Source organism: Mesocricetus auratus, unplaced genomic scaffold (assembly GCF_017639785.1).
Source record: "Mesocricetus auratus isolate SY011 unplaced genomic scaffold, BCM_Maur_2.0 Super-Scaffold_100676, whole genome shotgun sequence".
In the NCBI taxonomy this organism is placed as follows: domain Eukaryota; kingdom Metazoa; phylum Chordata; class Mammalia; order Rodentia; family Cricetidae; genus Mesocricetus; species Mesocricetus auratus.
Genome location: NW_024429266.1, coordinates 61,548,801 through 61,568,386, shown reverse-complemented (window position 1 = coordinate 61,568,386; position 19,586 = coordinate 61,548,801). Strand labels below are relative to the sequence as shown.

At 47.3% G+C, this 19,586-nt stretch overlaps 1 protein-coding gene across 1 annotated transcript in view; it reads right to left on the bottom strand.

Moving 5' to 3' along the window:
* Nucleotides 1–19,586, bottom strand: part of Tmem163 (transmembrane protein 163) — a 160,964-nt gene that overhangs the window by 4,546 nt on the left and 136,832 nt on the right. Inside the window, exon 6 of the mRNA XM_040738104.1 lies at nucleotides 2,709–2,820. Coding sequence (XP_040594038.1) covers nucleotides 2,709–2,820 — 112 coding nt within the window. The remainder of the gene's footprint in view (nucleotides 1–2,708; nucleotides 2,821–19,586) is intronic.

Here is a 19,586-nt window from a genome sequence, read left to right as displayed (position 1 = left end):
ATTATTTACTGTCCCTTGAGGAGTTCACACCTGCCCTGGAGTACATCTTACTTCCCGTATTCTCCCCTGAAAAGCACCCCTCATGTGGCCGTGTCTACTGTCTTCTGAGCATCTCCATGGAAGCCCATATTCAATATCTTTAATAAGCCCAGCAACTCCGATTTACACCAGCTAGTTCTGAAATTCTTTTCAGTGTGAAAGCCAGCAATTCCAGGTGGCCAGAATCAAAGTCCCTAAAAGTCTAAGGGAATGCCTCAGGTTACTGAGAGTGGCAGAATGGAGCTGTGTATCTGTCTTCTTGTCACAGACAAATGAACCCCCTCAGTAAGGATAGTCAGAGCTCCTCTACCCTGACCCCACCCTCCTTCCAAAGGGAGAGCAAAGAGTTGTAGGTAGCTCCCGAAGTCTGACAATGAATGGCTGGAGCTCAGATTCCAGACTGCACAATGAGGAGAAGGCTATAGTTACTATAGCTCCTTTTGCCTAGGACACCCCCTCCTAGGAGACGGGGCTACTCCCATTATTCATGGTGAGTCATCCTCTCTAGCTATTCCTTGTGGTCAACTCCTTGGCTCCCCAGAACTCTCTTCCCACTCCAGTGGCCAGCTCCCTCCCTTCTGTTCCCCACACAAGACTCCCAGAGGGCCTCAGAACACATTAGTCACGTCTCCCAACTATATAAATATGTGATACAATAGCCACTGTTCTGTCCTTGGAATCTGTCCCTGCCAACTTCCAGAGCCCCTTTCCTCTGGCAGAAATCCCTTTTACCAGGAAGAAGCCAGTCAGCATTCGTCTGTTGGAGAACACTTTCACTCCTCCTACTGACTTTTCTTTGGAGTTCACCCTTCCGGTTTGAACACAGTGGACGCGTTTGCTTAGGTGTGAACACTTGTGTGGGTAGAAAACCAAACTCAGAGGGAGATGGTTCAGTAAATGAGGACTTGAGGGAGATGGCTCAGTAAATGAGGACTTCAGGGAGATGGCTCAGTAAATGAGGACTTGAGTTCTGTTCCCCAGAATCCATGTAAAGCAAAACAGAACAAAAAGCCAGGCATAGTGGCATGCATGTGTTAGCCCAGTTCTGTGGAGGGAGAGATAGGTGGATTCCTGGGACTCGCTAGCCAGCCAGTATGGTCTACTCACAAACCAAGGAAGACAGTAACTAAGGAACAATGACCATGACTGCCCTGTGGCTTCTACATGCATGTGCAACACAGCAAGATACTAAGTACAGTAGTGGGAAGTTGGAATTTCAGTGAAGCCTAAGCACAGATCTGAGTCTGGAATGGCTCTGAGGTTAAGGGGAAACCACTCACACTGTGCAGGGCCCCTCAGTCCAGCGAGATGAGATCATGCTCTATGACAGTGTTGTCAACTTGACACAGGCTAGCATCAAGGGGCGAGAGAGTCTCAATTAGGGGTTGTCTGGATCAGGCTAGCCTGTGGGTTTGTGGAGAATTGTGCCTATTAACTTAATTGTTGTGGGAATAATGCCTGAAGGGGGCGGTACCATTCCCTGGACTTGGGCACAGGGCTACAGAAGAGTGGAGAAGCTAGCTGTCACTAACTATGGTGCATGCATTCATCCTCTCTGTCCTTGACTGTAGATGTGACGTGATGAACTTCCTCAAAGCCCTGCCTTGAGTTCCCTGAAATGATAGACTGTGACCTGGAAGTACCAGCCAAATAAACTCCTTCTCCCCGTCAGGATATTTCATCCCAGCCATGGGCGGTCTTCATGGTCATGGGCAGGTCTGGGGGATGACTCTGACCCTCTGTCCACACCCAGGCTTCAGCCTTCAGTCTTCATCACAGAGGAGGCTGGGACAGCAGAAGGCATACAGACACCAGGTCTCTGCAAGCCAGTGGAGACTGGGGGATGGTATGTCACCTTGGAAATGACCATGGGACTGCCCAGGCTGTCCTCATCCTAGGAGCTCAGCAGGCTGTCGTGACTACTCTGTGACCGACCCCAGGTGCCAGGTGGTGAAACACGGATGAGGGGGGCACAGAACCCATGGCTAAGAGAGACCAAGGCCCTACCGGCTCTGTTTTCTTCTGCTTTAAGAATCTGGGCCACAGCTATCTCCCTCAGAGAAAAACTCAGGTTGACTGGTGTTTTGTTTGGTTTGTAGGCAGGCTCTCATGTAGCCTGTGTTGGCCTTGGACTTATTATGAAGCCAAGGGTAACCTTGAACTTATGGTCCCCCTGCCTCCACGTCTCTAGTGCTGGGATGGGAGGGGTGCACCACTACACCCAGATGATACCCTACTGAGGCTCAAACCCCAAGCCTTGTGCATGCTAGGCAAGCACTCTATAAGCTGGGTTATGTCCCTACCTCTATTTCTTTCCCTAATAAAATAAAAGGCCAGGTATGATGGTACACACCCATAATCCCAATGCATAGGAGGCTAAGACAGGACAAAGGAAAGTCCAAGGCCAGTCTGAGCTACTTACAAAAGTCTGTCTCAGGAAGCCGAAAGAAAGCCAATCACTTCTGCTGGTTTATGTTATTAAACCTGCTTAGGTGTGAGAGCTCCAAGAACCATGAAGTAAGCAGTTTGGGGGACAGCGCTGGTGATAAATGGATCCCTCAGCAGTTGAATTCATTTGCAAGACCAGAATCTACCAGACATCTATCCAGAAGAGCACCTCCCCCAGCTCAGTACTCAGCCATCAGCCAAGGTACACCTGCGCCACTCACCATCTGTGATGAGAGCTCTGCTCGTCAGGACCTTCCCCAGCATAAACTTCAACACAGCCAGGACACTGCAAAGGATCCCACTTAAAATGGAGACGCTGAACAGGAAATCGTCCTAGAAGAGAACATTCCAGATGTTGACATGTCATCTCTTGCTAGAGCAATCATCTTCACCACCAGCCTTGTGCAAGGCACAAGGAACCGGTCAGACACGCTGCCACCGGGTGGCAGCATAGTGCGGGTGGTCACCTGTGTGATGGGAGTTGAGAAAAGATTATTAAAGAGCCAGACTAATATTTGAAAAGCCATTGTGTATTGCCTCCCTTCTTGTTATTCCGCTACAACACAAAGCAGTCATTGATTGTCAACAGGGTTGGTCATAATGCCAAGAATGATGCCTACGCAGTATTCTACAGAAAATTCACAAAGCAGGTAATTGAGAGTTTGGAGGCCACGTCACTAAAACCTTTCTCACAGAACCAACTGGTTTAGCCACAGGATCTTAAAACCCTATTTTTCTTCCATTCACACAATTGAGATTTCAAAGATAGTCTTCAAGGTGGGAAAAAGTGGTGCCTAAAAATAGTCCACTGTTGGCGTGATGTTAACACTTCCTTGAGGCGCTGCATTAACGTTTGCAAGCAAATGGGTGAGTCACGTGCCAGGCTGGCGTCTCCATTGCTCTCTCCTGACATCAGGCCCCCTGAGATCCCCTCTGAGCTCCCACACGCTGCTCCCCTGAGACACAGCCTCCAGGTTTGCCCAGATTAAAACGCAACTGCCTGCAGAAATTCAACACGGTAGCAGACACCCACAGAGAAATAGGATACTCCTTAAGCATCTTATTAATAAATTCGCTCTCCTAGTGACAGACGCAGGGACAAAGGAAACAGCTTGGTTTGCCAGGCTGGAAACTACATCATTTCTAAAATCTACCTCTCTGGACTTGGGGTTTCTGTATAACATTAAAGCATCTTCCCCCAAAACACCCACCATTGGCAGAAGCAGATCTGACAGTGTGTGCGCACAGAGTCTTGTCCACTCTTTCTTCTAGGAAGACCAGTTTCCCCACGGTCACCAGCTCTCCTTGAACCTGGCTGGATTTAGAGCCTCAAAACTAGCAAATCCAGCATAGGAGAGGGTAAACGGAGGCAGCTGAGATGGCTGGGTGGGTGAAGATGCTTGCTGCCGGTCCTGCGGACATGAGCTCACTCCCTGGTACCCACGTGCTGTGGCAAGTGTACACACACTGAATTTAAAATGTATTAAAAATTAAAGAAATGGGGAAATGGTCACATTAGAGGGTTTAAACCCACCGGACTCCACCTAGCCAAGCAATGAAGGATAACGTAAGCTGTGATGCCACATGTCCGGTGAGGGCATGGGACTGTGCCTCCATTGCGACTCACTCCCAAATCCATGAACTCCACTTGTGAAGACTGTCAAGCAGTCCCAAACTAAAATACAGCTTAGAAAATACCAATATCTGACCTTCATTCTACATACATCAAGGTCTCTAGAGGCAAGGGTGCATCTGGAACCTGTCACCAACTGAAGACTGGGGAGGTAAGGTAATTAAATATAGCATGGCATTTGAGGATAGGTTCAGGAAAAAAGCATCACTGGCAATCTAAACTGAGTCCATAGCTTTGTCTATAGTGCCATGGCCCACTGTGAGGATGGACGGGTTGTGAGCTACTAACGTGGGGAAACTGAATGGAGGAGCTGAACCCCCTGCGCATAGTAAGACTCTTCGAGAATCTGAAGCATCCTGAGGTAGGGGAGGTGTCCCAGCTGGTGAAGTGGTAAACCCTTAGGTGTAAGGGTCTCAGTCTGATCTCCAGAACCAACATAAAACAAGTCAGGTGTGGTGCCATCCCAGAGCTGGGCCTCATGGGTCAGCCAGATTGATCTAATTAACAGGCCCAAACCAGTGAGAGACCCTGTATGGGAAGACATGGTGGATGGTTCCTGCGAAGTAAGATCCTGGTCTCTCTACACACACACACACACACACACACACACACACACACACACACACACACACACACAGAGACACACGCACACAGACACCCCACATGTGTACACCTGCACACATAGGAATGAAAAAAAACATACAAACCTACATATACTTACACCAAACACTGACCTAAATCATTTTCAAACTTAAGATTCTTTTCAAGGAATCAACCTCACAGAACTGTCGCCTCTGAATACTTGTCCACATGAGGACACAGAGAAGTCAGTCCTCTTTGAACCAGGAAACAGAGCCTCATGAGACACCAAAGCTTTTGCCCAGTAACTTGATCTTTGGATTTCCAACCCCAGAAGCATGAGCAGTGAATTTCCATTGTTGGTAAGCCACCTAGGATGATTAGTCGCAGGCCAAGGTTCCTCAATAAAGACCCACAGCATTCTCAGGAGCTGTCATCACCTGTACGAGATTGGGCCCATCAACAGTCTGCCACAGAAAGAAGGGTCTAATCATGAGACTCTGCATGGAGGGTAACAAAATCTAAATAACCCCTCAGGTATGCCTGACAGATTGTCTCCAATGAGATTCTAGATCAGAGGTTCTCAACCTGTGGGTAGTGACCCCCTTTGGGGTCGAAGGGGTCACCTAAGATATTTGCATTATGATTCACAACAGTAGAAAAATTATAGTTATGAAGTAGCAAGGAAATGAACTTTATGTCTGTGGGCCACAGCATTGGGAACATTGAGAGTCACTGTTCTAGCTACTGCCAAGGTGATAATCAACATTACCACCACATACAGGAGTAGTGGCCCTCTTAGGAAGAGACCTGAGAAAATTCCCTTGTGTGGGGACAAGACAAGAAGATACCATCTATCTGCTGGAGTCTTGCCCTTGGCCTTCCCCACCTCCAGAACTACGAGAAACAAGCATTGCTTGTAGGCTGAGCCCCGAGTCCACAGTACTCTGTGGATGTGGCCCAAATGGTCTAAGACAGTGTCTGTGCCCTTTAGCTGTTTGCGGCTTTGGTTTTGTTGTTTGTTTTGTTCTACATGTATGGGTACTTTTCCTGTATGTATATCTGTATACCATGCGTGTGCCTAGTGCCTGCAGAGTCCAGAGAAGGCATCGGATCCCCTGGAACTGGAGTTATAGATGGTTGTGAGTCACTACATAGGTGTTAGGTGACTGAATCCAAGTCCTCTGGAAGAGCTGCCAGGGCTATTAACCACTGAACCATTTCCCTAGCCTTTGTGCTGATCCAATTTATTGTCCACATGATACAACCCAGAGTCACCAGGGAAGAGCAAACCTCAACTGAGAAATTGCCCAGGTCAGATTGGTGTGTGTGTGTGTGTGTGTGTGTGTGTGTGTGTGTGTGTGTGTGTGTAGGGAGACAGGGAAGAGAGGGATAGGGGAGAGGAAGAGAAAGAGAGAAGCAGCATAGCCAAGAGAGCTTTCTTCCACGGTTCCTGCTTGAGTTCCTCCCTTGACTTCCCTCAATGGTGGACTGTGGTTGACCCAGAAGGATAAGCCAATAGACCCTTTTGTCCCCTAAGTGGCTTTTTGTCACAGTGTTTTATCAGAGCAACAGAAATCAAACTAGGACAGTACCTGACCCATGCTGAAGGACACCTTACAAGAATCCACCTCCTCTGCCCTCAAATGTCTCTTGCTTTCCACATGACGGTGACGGTGGCTGTTGATCAGTCCACGTGAGTGGTGTGTCTGTGTGAAGAGCTAATAATGGACAGGCTCTAATTTTCTAGTTTCATGGGTCCCAAAGTGTGAAAAACAACACCTTAACTTGGCAGAACAAACAGCTGGAAGAGGAATCCAAGAACTTGGCAGATTCTAGCTGCCGAAAGCGTGTTTCGGCTGGATGGTAGCTCAGTCTGGACTGTGCCCCCTTGCAAGCAGGAAGACCTGGGTTTCCACCCCATGGCCCCCACAAAAAAGCTGGGCATTGGGGTATGCACTCATAATCACAGGGATCACTCTGCTTTGGTCTCTTGGAATTGCAGGCATGAACTACCATGTGCAGCTTCCCTGGAATTTTTTTAATAATAATTTTCTCAAACACATTGGTTCATATTTAAAATCAACTTGAATTAAAAATGAATGAAATTGCAAACCCAGCTCCTCAACTGCCCGGTCACAATGCAACATGTCTAATTTGGCTGTTGCTTGTTATTCCACCGAAGATATTGTAAACATACCCAGAACACACACCACACACACACACACACACACACACACACACACACCACACACATATACAACACCCACACCCCCCCACACACATACATACCACACACCATACACACTACACATACATCTCACACACACACACCACACCACATACACACACATGCATGCACACCACACACACACACACACACACACACACACACACACACATGCACGCACAGTGACCAGGCCATCAGTGGCCATCTGCACTTGTATAAGACTGAAAACCCAGTAGCTGCTCAGTCCTCAGCAGTCCCAGTCTGGTGCTGCGGGCCTCCTGGGGGACTCCTAAGAGCGCATGGTCTTCAGTCTACTTTGGGAAGCTGGGTTCTGAGAGTGGGGAAGCCAGGTGGCAGTGGTGACAATGGCATAGATGCACTTAACAGCAGCAAGTGACGGCAGGGAGGCAGCACCACCATTCTGAGGGACGTCGTCCATCTCGGTTAAGAGTCTCCCTCACAGTCCTGCCCGAAGGTCAGTTCCAGATACAATTGAGATTAACCCTCCCAGGGTCTAGCACTGTTCCTTTATTTAGGAGACAAGGAGCAAAGGTCAGAGAGAAAAGAGCAGAGGTGGGGCTTGGCATCGCCGCCTCCATCAGGAGTGACAACAGGCTCTTAGAAGGTCGGTCCAGTGAACCTGGCCATTAGGATGCTCCATGCAATTCTGCCTCTTCCCCCCTCTCTCACCACGCCACTCACCCAATATCCCACCATCAACACGGTAAGGACACCTGATTGCATCTTCTCATGATTCTCATCTTCATTCATGTATTTTCACACATCATCAAGGATGGCCAGCCTTTTGACATTCAACACTATTTGTCATCTGCGAAGTTCAGAGTTTTGTGTTGGGTCACATTCGTAGCTATCCTGGGGCACAGGTGTCCCGTGGGTAGCCAGACACAACTCCTGCCTACAGTAACTTCTACCATTGTGTTACTGAGTTTCTCTGCCCTTCCAGGCATCACTCCCTCTTTCCCAGACAGCTTCATCTGAGAGCATTTGTATTCATGCCATTGCTCATAGGAAAGCCTTGTGTTAAAATTAAATTTTTTCAATAGTGTGTGCCAGTTGTCACCTCCTATGTGGGGCTTATTCTTGATAGAAGGTGACGGTAACAGTTGCAACACCAGGACACAATGAACTGTTACTACTAACGTCAGACAGGCCAGATCTGCAAAGCCAATCTACCCTTTCCCAGTTGACCCCTGCTTTCCTGTTCCTAGGAGATGAGGTGTCGAGAGAGGACTCTGGAGGTTCGCTTGCTTATGCCTGCAAAAAGGCGTCCTTTGCCTTCCTAATGAGGACAGATTTCAAACCATTCTGACACTGTATGTGTCAGAGTGCCACCAGGGCAATGCTAGTGCCTGCTGAATAATGCATGAGAATTGATTTATGGCCCCAGGTGAAATTAAAACAGTCACTCTCATCTTCCGAACTTTTCGTCACCACCCTTCCCCCACCCCCTCAGATGTGGGGAAATTGCACCAAGCAGGAGTCTCACTTTCCCCTGGTGATTAAATCATATTGACAAATTACCCTGTGTTCTCATTTGAAGGCTTGGAAATTTGTAAGTTAGCATCAGACCATTCGGAAGTCAGGATGTTGAACACTGATGCTTGGATCAGTGGGTAAATAAACAGGGATCATTGGGAGTTACTAGGGGCTTGAGGCAGACTGAGACACCACAGCATTGACATTTCCTGGACAGACTGACAGGTGAGGCCCTACCAGGAATAGTGAGGAGAGGGTGCTAGCTTCCTGGGGTCCACGAAACTGAGATGGATGTAAGGATCATAGGAAGCCTTGGGGGAAGACACAACTTGCCAGAGAAGGTTCTGCGGTTGTCTAAAGGCCCAGTAAGGCATTCTGAGAGGCTGGGCTGACATTCCCTGGTGCATCCTGGATTCTGCTAAATGAAGCATCAGACACATTGCTGCTTTCTCATATGAGAATGCGGATTTCTAGGACCAAGTCCTTCAATCCCTGGGCGTTGTCATGGATGCGGAGATGAGCCACCTGGCTGGGTTCACTATTTCCTTCCCTGGTGACTACCTGGCTACACCTTCCTCCCCTGAGGATCATGAGCATTTAAAGGAAGAGGCTCCTCTGGGGTTCCTAAAGACATGACATCACATAACCCGAGAGGGTTAATCTTGATGGTGGACTACATGGGATCTGGAATCACCCGGGAGACACACCTCTGGACTTATTTGTGAGGGAGTTTCTAGAGTGAGTTAGCAAAGATAACCAAGTATGCTCTAATAATAAAAACCAAAAGTATAAAATAGATGTGGAAAACTTATAATATTATAAATGGTTACCTCTAGGAAAGAGGTTAGTTTTTTGTTTTTTAATAATGAGCCTTGTAAAGCAATTGGTTATTTAGTGTGTGTGTGTGTGTGTGTGTGTGTGTGTGTGTGTGTGTCTAATTTGGATAAAAAATGAGAAATAAACCTATCCTGGGTTCATGCCCGCAATCTCAACATTTGAAAGGTCGAGACAGAAGAATTATAAATTCCAGGCCACCCTGGGCTACATAGTGAGGCATTCCCCAGCTCTCACCTTAAACATTTAAAGAAAATACTTCAGGATAGTAATTCTGGCTGTCTCAGTCAGAGTCCAACCTGAGAAAGTCAGGTAAAGGCAAATATCTACTGTGAGGAGTCAGCTGAGATGACTGTGGTAAATCTGTAGTCAGAGGCCCACAGGCGAGCAGCAGGGTGGTCAGAGCGGACACTGATGCCCATAGCCGGGATGACCTCCTTTTTCCTTAGGGATACCTGGACTCAGTCTTTAGGGCCTTCAGCCAGCTGTAGTGGGTTCGTTGGAGTCACATGTGTACAATTCTTTCCACACCACAGCTAGCAGAAGATTTTATTGTAAGGTCGAGGCCATTGGAGGATCACACCACCACACCTTCACCCTCTCAGCCTGCTCCATGAACTGGTCACCTGAGATCTACAGTCAGGAATCTGGATTGTCCCTCAGACCTAAAGGCATCACATACCTAGGAGACCCAGAAGGAGAAAAGTAGAAAACACAAAGCATGTCTCTATGCAAATTACCTCGGCCAGCTTCTCCCACATGTGAACATTTCATTGCTCTTGTCATTTGAAAACAAAACAGGAAAAACATTAAATGCTGTTAGCTGGAGCTGGCTGAATGGCTCAACAGCTAAGGGTGAGGTTGCTCATCGGGGAGACCCGAGTTCAGTTCTGAGCACACACACACTGACTGAATGGCTCACAACCACCTGTAACTCCAGCTCCAGGGAATCCAACACCCTCTTCAGGACTGTGATCACATGACATGTGTTCACACAGACACACATGTGTACTCATAAATAACAACTGGATAAATGCTAACAGCTGAGACGCAAAAGGAAAAATGAATGCACATGCAGCTTACTTAGCTATCCCCAAACCTGCTCATATTCACCATGGGTCAGCCAATGCCTTGAATGTGGGGAGCAGCATGAGACACACCCTTCTTTGCAGTCTATTGTGCTTCTCCACGGACACTCAAGAGTCCACCAAGGGCTCCCTGGCAACCTTCCTGATTCCCTGAAAGGCAAGATCCTATTGGTTGTTGGTCTTCCTAATCTCAGTCCTGGCCTAACTTGGGCCAGTCTCGAACTTGTACACTCAACAAACACTCAGTTCTTCCTGGGGAGGCATCAAGTCCAAGTTCTCAAAGACCTAGTTCACTTGCTGTTTCTCTCTCTCTTGTAAACTCCAAGCCGTGGGAAATAAACCACCACAAACAACAACCAAAAGAGTTCCAGAATTCTACTGCAGTGCTAGTAGTTGCTGCACACATTGGCTTGAAGACAGGCTGTTTGGGGGACATGGTTATAAGCCGAAGCCTGGCTGGAGATGTCGCTCAGTTAATAGAATGCTTGCCTGGCAGACACAAAGTCCTGAGTTCAGTGCCCAGAAATGCATCAGCCATGCATGGAGGCACATGCCTTTAATCTCATCATTTGGGAAGTAGAGGAAAGTTGTTATCCTTGTCGACACACCGGGTTCAAGGTCAGCCTGGACTACCTGAATGTCACGAAAATCGACCTAGACTGGGGCTGGTAGTGTTTGAGAACTGCTAATGAAGACAGAGTTGGTAAGAACAGCCAGCTGGGGGCAGGCAGATCCCAGGGTACAGCTGCCTTCACGGAGGTAGACTGTGAAGGCCCACAGTTCTTAGCAGCTGTTTTCTCTAACAACCCTCCACACGCCACAGCAGGGTTGGGATCAAGCCCTCACAGTCACTCTGGTTTCCTTTTTGTCTCTCCTTGGAAAATTCTTTAGGGAAAAGAGCATGTCTTCAGCCATCTTGGTCTCAGAATATTTTTTTTGCTACAAAGACTGTGATGATCAAATAGCTCATTTTGATAAAAGGGGGGAAAGAGGGGGTGTCTCCTGCAGCCCAAGTGTCCCCAAAAACATATTCCAGAAAAATACACAATATTCCCCTAACAACATGGCCATATGCGTGGCTTTGTGAGCAAATACTCATATTTTGGCCACAGGCCGAATATTCTAAAGAAACAGACCTCCACATGGCACAGAGCACAAGAAATTCATAACAAAGGCTCTCACTCCTACAAGAATGCACTTTCCACTGCCTTGCAGTACTAGGACTTACTGTGTGCACTGTATGAACAGGACACTTTAGTGTGAGCTTCAGAAATAAAGCAAGCATTCAGTATGAGTCTCACCACCGGCTAAACAACTGTCCCAAGTGCAGAAATGTCCTGAGGCGGGGGGGGGGGGGCTCATCCTATACACAAGGAAGTGAACGTCGGGGGTGGGGGGATTATACTATACTACAGCATCAATCAGCTTTTGAAATCGTTTTTTGTCCTTTCTTCAAATGAAAGCACACTCTCAGAACCTCACAGAGACGCAAGCATTAAGTTAGTTAAAAAGGCAAGTTCCAAGAGATTAGGGTTGCCCAAGGAAAGAAGTGTTGGAATAGTGAGGTACCCCATGTCAATGGCACAAGCTGCTGTCGTTGATCAATACCACCGCTCTTTTTTGTTTGTTTTGTGTTTTTGTTTTCTAAGATTCATTTCATTTTTATTTATATGTATTTGTGAATGTCTCTGTGGAGTGTGTGTGTGTGTATGCAGGTGCCCTCAGAGGTCACAAGAGGGAGTCAGAGCCCCTGGAGCTGGAGTAATGGGCAGTTGTGAGCCGCCTGATAGGGCACTGGAAATGCAGCTCCAGTCTTCTGCAGGAGCATCAAGAGTTCAGCCACTGAGCCATCACTCCAGCCAGTTTGTTTTTTGAGATAGTCTTTCTGGCAGTGCTGGCTGCCCTGGAGCTCTCTATGTAAACCAGGCTCTGGTAGAAATCCTCCTGCCCCTGCCTCCCAAGTGCCGGGATTACAGGTATGTGCTACCACCCCTGGCTTGTGTGTGGGTGGGCAGGGCCTCATACATGCTAGAAAATATATATTTTAAGCTTTGTTACTGATGATCTAATAAAGAACTGAATGCCCAATAGCAAGGAAGGAACAAATATAGGCAGGGCTGGCAAGCAGAGAGGATAAGCAGGAGAAATCTGGAAGAAGGAAAAGAGGAACAACAGAACAAGGAGAGGAGGATGCTAGGGGCCAACCACCCAGCCATGGCGTAAGAGTGACAGTAAGATATTTAGAAGTAAGAAAAGGAAAAAAGCCCAGAGGCAAAAGGTAGTTGGGATAATTTAAACTTAAGAAAAGCAGGCAAGAAACTAAGCTAAGCTAAGGCCGGGCGTTCATAACTAAGACTAAGCCTCTGTGTGCGATTTATTTGGGAGCAGAGTGGTAGGTCCCTCAAAAAGCCAAAAGAGTAAAACAGCCCCAACAAAGCCACGTCTGTACCTTTAAGTACAAAGATTCTCCTTGAATAGGAGTAGGCAGGGTAGGGTGGCTGGCAGCTACAGAGAAATGAATGCATCTTCTTTCTTTTATTCACAGCAATCCCACAAGATGGGTCTTCATCATATCAATACAGTAAAAAAAACAAAAAAAAAAACCCAAATCTTCTGTGAAGGGGCGGGGGAAGATCCTAGACATGGAGCTGTCTCTGAGGTGATACTGGGGTTTCTGGACTGTGTTTCTCACAGGGCCATCTTGAGATGCTCTTGGTGGAGGCTAGCTTTTCAGTCATCAAAGGTCAGAGACAGCCTTTGATCAGCTGTCAGAAGACACGGGTCCACTCACTGCCTCCGAGGCTGAGTATCATTCCTATCACAGTCAAGAGCTGACCGTTTCCTCCTTTTAGCTGAGAATGTGTCTTTGTTGTAAGATGGCGGCAGGTCCAATGCGTCCACCCACTTCAGAAATGCCTCGAAGGTCTAATGAGACATCGAGCTAAAAGAAAACCACTATTTTTGAGGAAGAAAGCACAAAGACATCTATTATAATAGAATAAAGCAACATGGAGGGTTGCTCACAGATACATCAAACTGATTAAAAACAAAGAAGACCAATTGGAGACTCCTGGGTCATTTCCCAGGAAACCAGAGCTGACAGTTAACTCTGGATTCTTATAAGAGACCAGGAGGACTATCTCTGCCCACTCTTCAGAAGCTGATGGAGATTAACACTCAGGGGCCCAGGCTACCAGGGCCCTGCATGGGATGTGCCATGAAGTCACATGTGTTTCTGCCACAGCTCCTCTGGGGACTGCTGCCATACTTAGCTCCCTGTTTACATTTCCTGTCTAATCAAATACATTGTCTTCTTACACCATCTATTGATAGTACAGGTAAACAAACAGTACTGTCAGCAAAGTGTCTGGGTTACACTTGGGAGAGCAAAACCTGCCTTTATAGCAACTCATTCGTCCTATGTGGATCTCAGTGGGACTCCTGGCTGGCCTCGCAATGGGAGGCCCTTTGTGGCTAATCACAGCCTCTGTGTTTCAAGTACACATTTGATCAACATTGACACATTCTGTGACTGTGTATTCTTCTACATGTGTGTGCAAGCATGTGGAGGCCAGAGGTCAACTTCAAATATCATTCCTCAGGACCCAGCTACCTTTTTTTAAAAAAAGACAGTTAGTTAGCTAGCTAGCTAGCTAGTGTGTGTGTGTGTGTGTGTGAGAGAGAGAGAGAGAGAGAGAGAGAGAGAGAGAGAGAGAGAAGAGAGAGAGAGAGAGTCTGTACATGTGTGTACAGGTACACAGGCCTGTACTTGCATGAAAAGGCCAGGAAGGCATCAAGTGCCCTCTGTAACTCTCCACCTATGCTCTAAGGCAGGGTCTCTCCCAACTTGGGTTCATATCTTAGCTAAACTGGAAGCTGGAAGCTAGCAAGCTCCAATGAAGGACCTCTTGTCTCCAGTCCCCTCAGAGCTGGGGTACAAGCATTTGCTTTGCAAAGACATCTGTTATGTGGGTGCTAAAACCCTAACTCCAGTGCTCACAGTTGCCAAATCAGCACGATTTATCACAACCATCTCTCCAGTTCTGACATCCTCCTGCGTTTCAAACAGAATCTCCCACTGCCTTGGAGCTCTCCAGTAGGCTAGGCTGGCTGTCCAGCAAGCCTCGGGGCCATACCTATCTCTACCTCCTCAGCCCTGAGATGACAAATGTATGCCACCACAACTGGGTTTCTAAATGTGGGCTCCAGAGGTTGAACTCAGGTCCTCATATAAAGTGAGCACTTTACCAACCCAGTCAGTTTTTTTGCTTTTCGTTCTGTTTTTTAAGTATTAGTCAGCTCAGTTTCCAATTTAAATGAGGATTTATGTTGGACAGCGTTTCATGTTGGAAGACAAACCTCTGAGAAATACATTCCCCAAATGAGACCCTCATTTCAGAAGGCCAGTGAGACACTTAGTGAACAGCAAAGCCAGGAAAACACTGTTGCCCTGTGCTCCTGCTGTTTCCTTCAGCCACAGTCTCTCATTTGTTTGCTTGTTTGTTTATTTATTATGTGAAAGCGGGCATACGTAAGCCAAGGTTCGTATGTGAAGAGCAGGAAAGGGAGTGTGGAAGGAGAGGGAAAGAGGGAGTAGAGGGAGAAAGGGGAAGAGGGATGAGACATTGCTGAAGGCCAGAGGGCAGCAAAGACACAGCCTATGGAACCAGTTGCCGAGGGCAGCCCTGCAGAAAAGTCCAGGGCCCAAACCCTGGCCAGCAGCCACCTACAACCTTAGACTTCAGCTTTCAGAGCTGGTGTCCCCACAAAAAGGAAAAGCACACAGCCTGCCCTTACTCATGAGAGCAGAGGCAGGAGGCCCAAACCGGATGTGGTACTTCAGAATCAACCCCACAGTCAAAATAAAAAGAACAAGGAAAGAATAAAGCAACCCATCTTAGCATTAAACAAGGGCCCTGGTGGCGCACACCTTTAATCCCAGCACTCAGGAGGCAGAGACAGGTGGATCTCTGTGAGTTCAAAGCCAGCCTGGTCTACAGAGCGAGTTCCAGGGTAGCCTCCAAAACAATACAGAGAAAACAAGAAAAAAAAAGAAAGAAAAACTTAAATAAGATGCAGTGGGTGAGGTAATCAGAGGCCCAGATTTCTTGGAGCTGCTCATTTTTGTTCAGAAATTATTTTTGCTATTTTTATTTGTTTATTCATTTGTTTATTTTAGAGACAGATCTCATAAAGCCCACGCTGCCCTCAAACTCACTGTGTAGCTGAGGATAACCTTGAACTTGGGATCCTCCTGTCTTCACCTCCTTGTGCTGGGACTACAGGAGTATGCCACCATCCCTAGCTCGAGGTAATGCTGGGAATGGAATCCAGACAGGGCAAGCACTCTACCCACTGAGCGACATACATCGCCGTCACTAGACATTGCTTTTGTGCTGTAAATAATAGCGAGCTGTTGGCATCCAGCAGGTGTTGGCTCATGCCACAGCACAGCCCACTCCTGCCTGGCTTCTAGAATCAGAACACTGGAGTTGTAGAGAATTCTCTTTCAGAATCTGTTCATTGACCAAAGGTTTGGTGGAAGGAGTGGGCGTAGGGGGCTTGTGCCTTTTACCCAGGCAGCCTGGCTACACAACCCCCACCGGCCTGCTTCAGGGCTCACCAGGGTACCAGCTGGCTCAGTTCCTCCTCCAGACAAACCCCAAGGGACTGGTGACACCCTCGAGATTCAGAGCCAGCTGACTTCACAGCTGGGTCACTCCTGGCTACACAGATTTCTAGTTGAAACTGACGTGTCGGGGGCTGGGGAGATGGCTCAGTGGATATGAGGACCTGAGTTCAGATCACAGAATCTACATATAAAGCCTGTTATAACCTAGAACCAGAGCACTTTATGGAAGAGGAAGTGGAGACAAAAAGATCCCTGGGCTTGCTAGCCACCAGCCTAGATGAAAAACAGCGAGTTCCAGGTTCAGTGAGAGACACAGTCTCAAGGGATAATGTGGAGAGCAACAGAGGACTCACAATGCCCTACTCTGGTCTCACAGGCATATACACTCTCACATATGTACACACTCACACACACACACACACACTGACACACACACAGACACATTCTTGTACTATGTTTCACTCAGAATTGCACAGCTGAATTGAAGCAAAGCAACTGATTTTGCTTCTTGCTTTTTTTTTCAAGGCAAAAGATCTTGTGTATCTTAGTATCCCAGTATGGGCTTAAACTCACTATGTAGCCAAGGATGACCTTGAACTCCTGATCCTCTGACCTCTACCTCTCCAGTGCTGGGGTTATGTGACAGGTGTGCACCTGTTTGTACGGTGTTGGGGCTCAAATCCCAGCTTTCATACTTACTAGGCAAGCGTTACCCACGGAACCACACACAGCCTTGCTCCTGCACGTGCAGAAATGAGCCATGAGAATGCAGCTTGGATTTGAGGTGAGGGGTTAAGTGTGATCCGGAGAGACACCCATTACCTTGAAGCCCTGAAGAGCTCTGTCCCTGGCTTGGTCCAGACCCTACAAGAAGTAGCAAACTTCCCGAATGCAGCTCAGACTTCTCTTGTCCTATATGAGAGTATCCACTCACTCAAACCAGGCTTTCAGTTTCATTAATTCCTCTGTGTGTGTGTGTGTGTGTGTGTGTGTGTGTGTGGTGTGCAGGTGTGTATTATACATTTGTGTCTGTGTGCTGGTGTGTGTTACACACATGTGTCTGTGTGCAGGTGTGTGTTACACATATGTGTCTGTGTACTGGTGTGTAATACACATGTGTCTGTGTGCTGGTGTGTGTTACACACATGTGTCTGTTGCTGGTGTGTAATACATATGTGTCTGTGTGCAGGTGTGTGCTATACATATTTGTATGTAGGTGTGTGTATACAGGTGTGTGTTACACACATGTGTCTGTGTGCCCGTGTGTGTTATACACATGTGTCTTTTGTTGGTGTGTGTAATACACATGTGTCTGTGTGCAGGTACTCCGCACATACGGTGATGTGTCAGAGATTGACATCAGGTGTCTTCTTTTTCACTCTTCACCCTATCTTGTCTAGTCAGGGTCTCTCACTGAACCCAGAACTCACCAGTGCAGCTAGCCAGAGAACCCCAGGGGTGCTCCTGTCTTCTGTCCTCAATGCTGAGGTGACAAGCAGGCCTTACAGTTGCATCTGGCTTTTCAGTGATCCTGAGGACTGAACTCAGGTCCTTGCACTCGCTCCGCAAGCCCTTTGCCCACCAAACTGTCTGCCCAGTCCTGCTAGTTTTGTGTCAGCGATGTTTCTACTCTCTTCTCCAGCACAGCAACTTTGAAGGAGGCTGGAACTTTTAACCAGGCGCTTGCTCTCTGGGTACCATAAACCTAGCCAACTTCTCCCTTTTGTGCCCAGCCTGATTTCTCTGGGCATTTGAGTTGACAAATCTAATTTACACGAAGCATTTCGTATCAACACTCATCCTGAGTCACAGCAGGGCAGGAACTGGGAGCCTGACTACTGTTGGCTGACTTAGAGAAACATCCCTGGTACAGAGCAAAGGAACCAGTACACTTGACTGAAGAATCTGAGGCCCAAAGCACTCTACATCCTGCTCAGAGACCCTGGCTCACCCGTGTTCACTGCTGCTCTTTTCACAACAGCCAGGAAATGGAACCAGCCTAGATGCCCATCAACAGATGACTAGCTAATGAAAATGTGGTCCATGCACACGATGGAATTTTATTTAGCCATTAAAAAATGAAATGTGCAGGAAGACGGATGGAACTGAAAAAAAAAATTAAGTGAGGTAACCTAGACGGAGGAGGACAAACACTTCCTGTTCTCTCTCATAGGCGGATCCTGGCTTCTACTTTTTGTGTATTATGTGGGAGTGAGTGCGTGCAGCTCTCAGAAAACTAGAAAAGGAAGCACGAGAGGCCAGTGGAAGGATGCCCTAAGGGAGAAGGTTGAGGAGAATAAGAGGACACTCAGGGTACGAAAATGGAAGGGATTAAAGGGTACAAATGCGTTGTGAATGCAGGAAGACAGGGGAGGGAGCTCATATTGGGATAGCAACCAAAACTGTGTGGTGTGTGTGTGTGTGTGTGTGTGTGTGTGTGTAAACAACATGAGAAAATTTGCTACTAATTTACGAAAGAAATGGCTCATTTGGGAAAGTGCTTTCCTGGCAAGCATGGGGACCTGAGTTCCGTCCCCAGAACCCAATGAAAAGCTGGGCCTGGTGTCATACACTTGTAATTGCAGTCCTGGGCAAACAGAGATGGGTGGGTCCCTGGGGCTCAGTGGTCACCATTTTAACCAAATTGGTGAGCTGTAGGACAGTAAGAGACCTTGCCTCAAAGAACAGGGACAGCATTCCTGAGGATAACACTCAAGGTTTCCTCAGACCACCACACACATGCACATCCTCACAGATGCCCCGCCCACCCACATACATTAAAAGTAAATAATTTACTATGTCCCGGCAGTGTTAAGTGGCCCTGTGTGCTGCTCAGGCAAACAGCCGCCTTTGCTTTGCAGCCCAGACACTCCTTGCTACCTCTTCATGATGCTAAAAAGCTTAAAAATAAGACCACCCATATGCAGGATATCCATAAAGTAGTATAATTTATAATTTTTCAGTCTCATCCCATAACTGACAAAAGATGGCAGCAGCCTTGGGTTGTCCAAGGACAGGGCCCATCTTGGGTATAACCATGTGGTATAACCATCTTGGGTATAACCATGTGGCCCTTCACACTTTAAACCTGATGTGGGCCAGATCATTAGACACCGACAGAGTGAGTCAGTATTGAAATCCTTGAACTTCTTCACCTCACCTAACAGCATCTGCACCATGGGGTGATGAGTGACTGCCCACAGCTAAAAGTGCTTCTGCTATCGAGAGACAAAAAAAAAAGAGCACTTCTACAGGGATCTGTGGGCGAAGTCATCTATCCCTGCCATTATACCTGCTGGAAATTAATCTTTAATATCTTAATAAATGAATGTGTCATCTGGCACAGTGCTGAAAAGTCCTAACTAGTAATATTTCTTCAAGCTCAGTTGTCTTCATATCCTCTGAAAAATGCAGGGTGGTACCTATCTGAAGTGTAACGTACATAATCACACTTGGTGCCTTCTATGCTAAGCAGATTCTAGCAGAATGGGTCATGTGACAAAGACTGGTGTGGGAAGAGGAGATCACAGGAGATAACTCAGTCCTTAGGAGAGGAGAGGCCCAAGCATGGAAGTAGTCATTTTCTTGAAAATGACTGAATGCCCT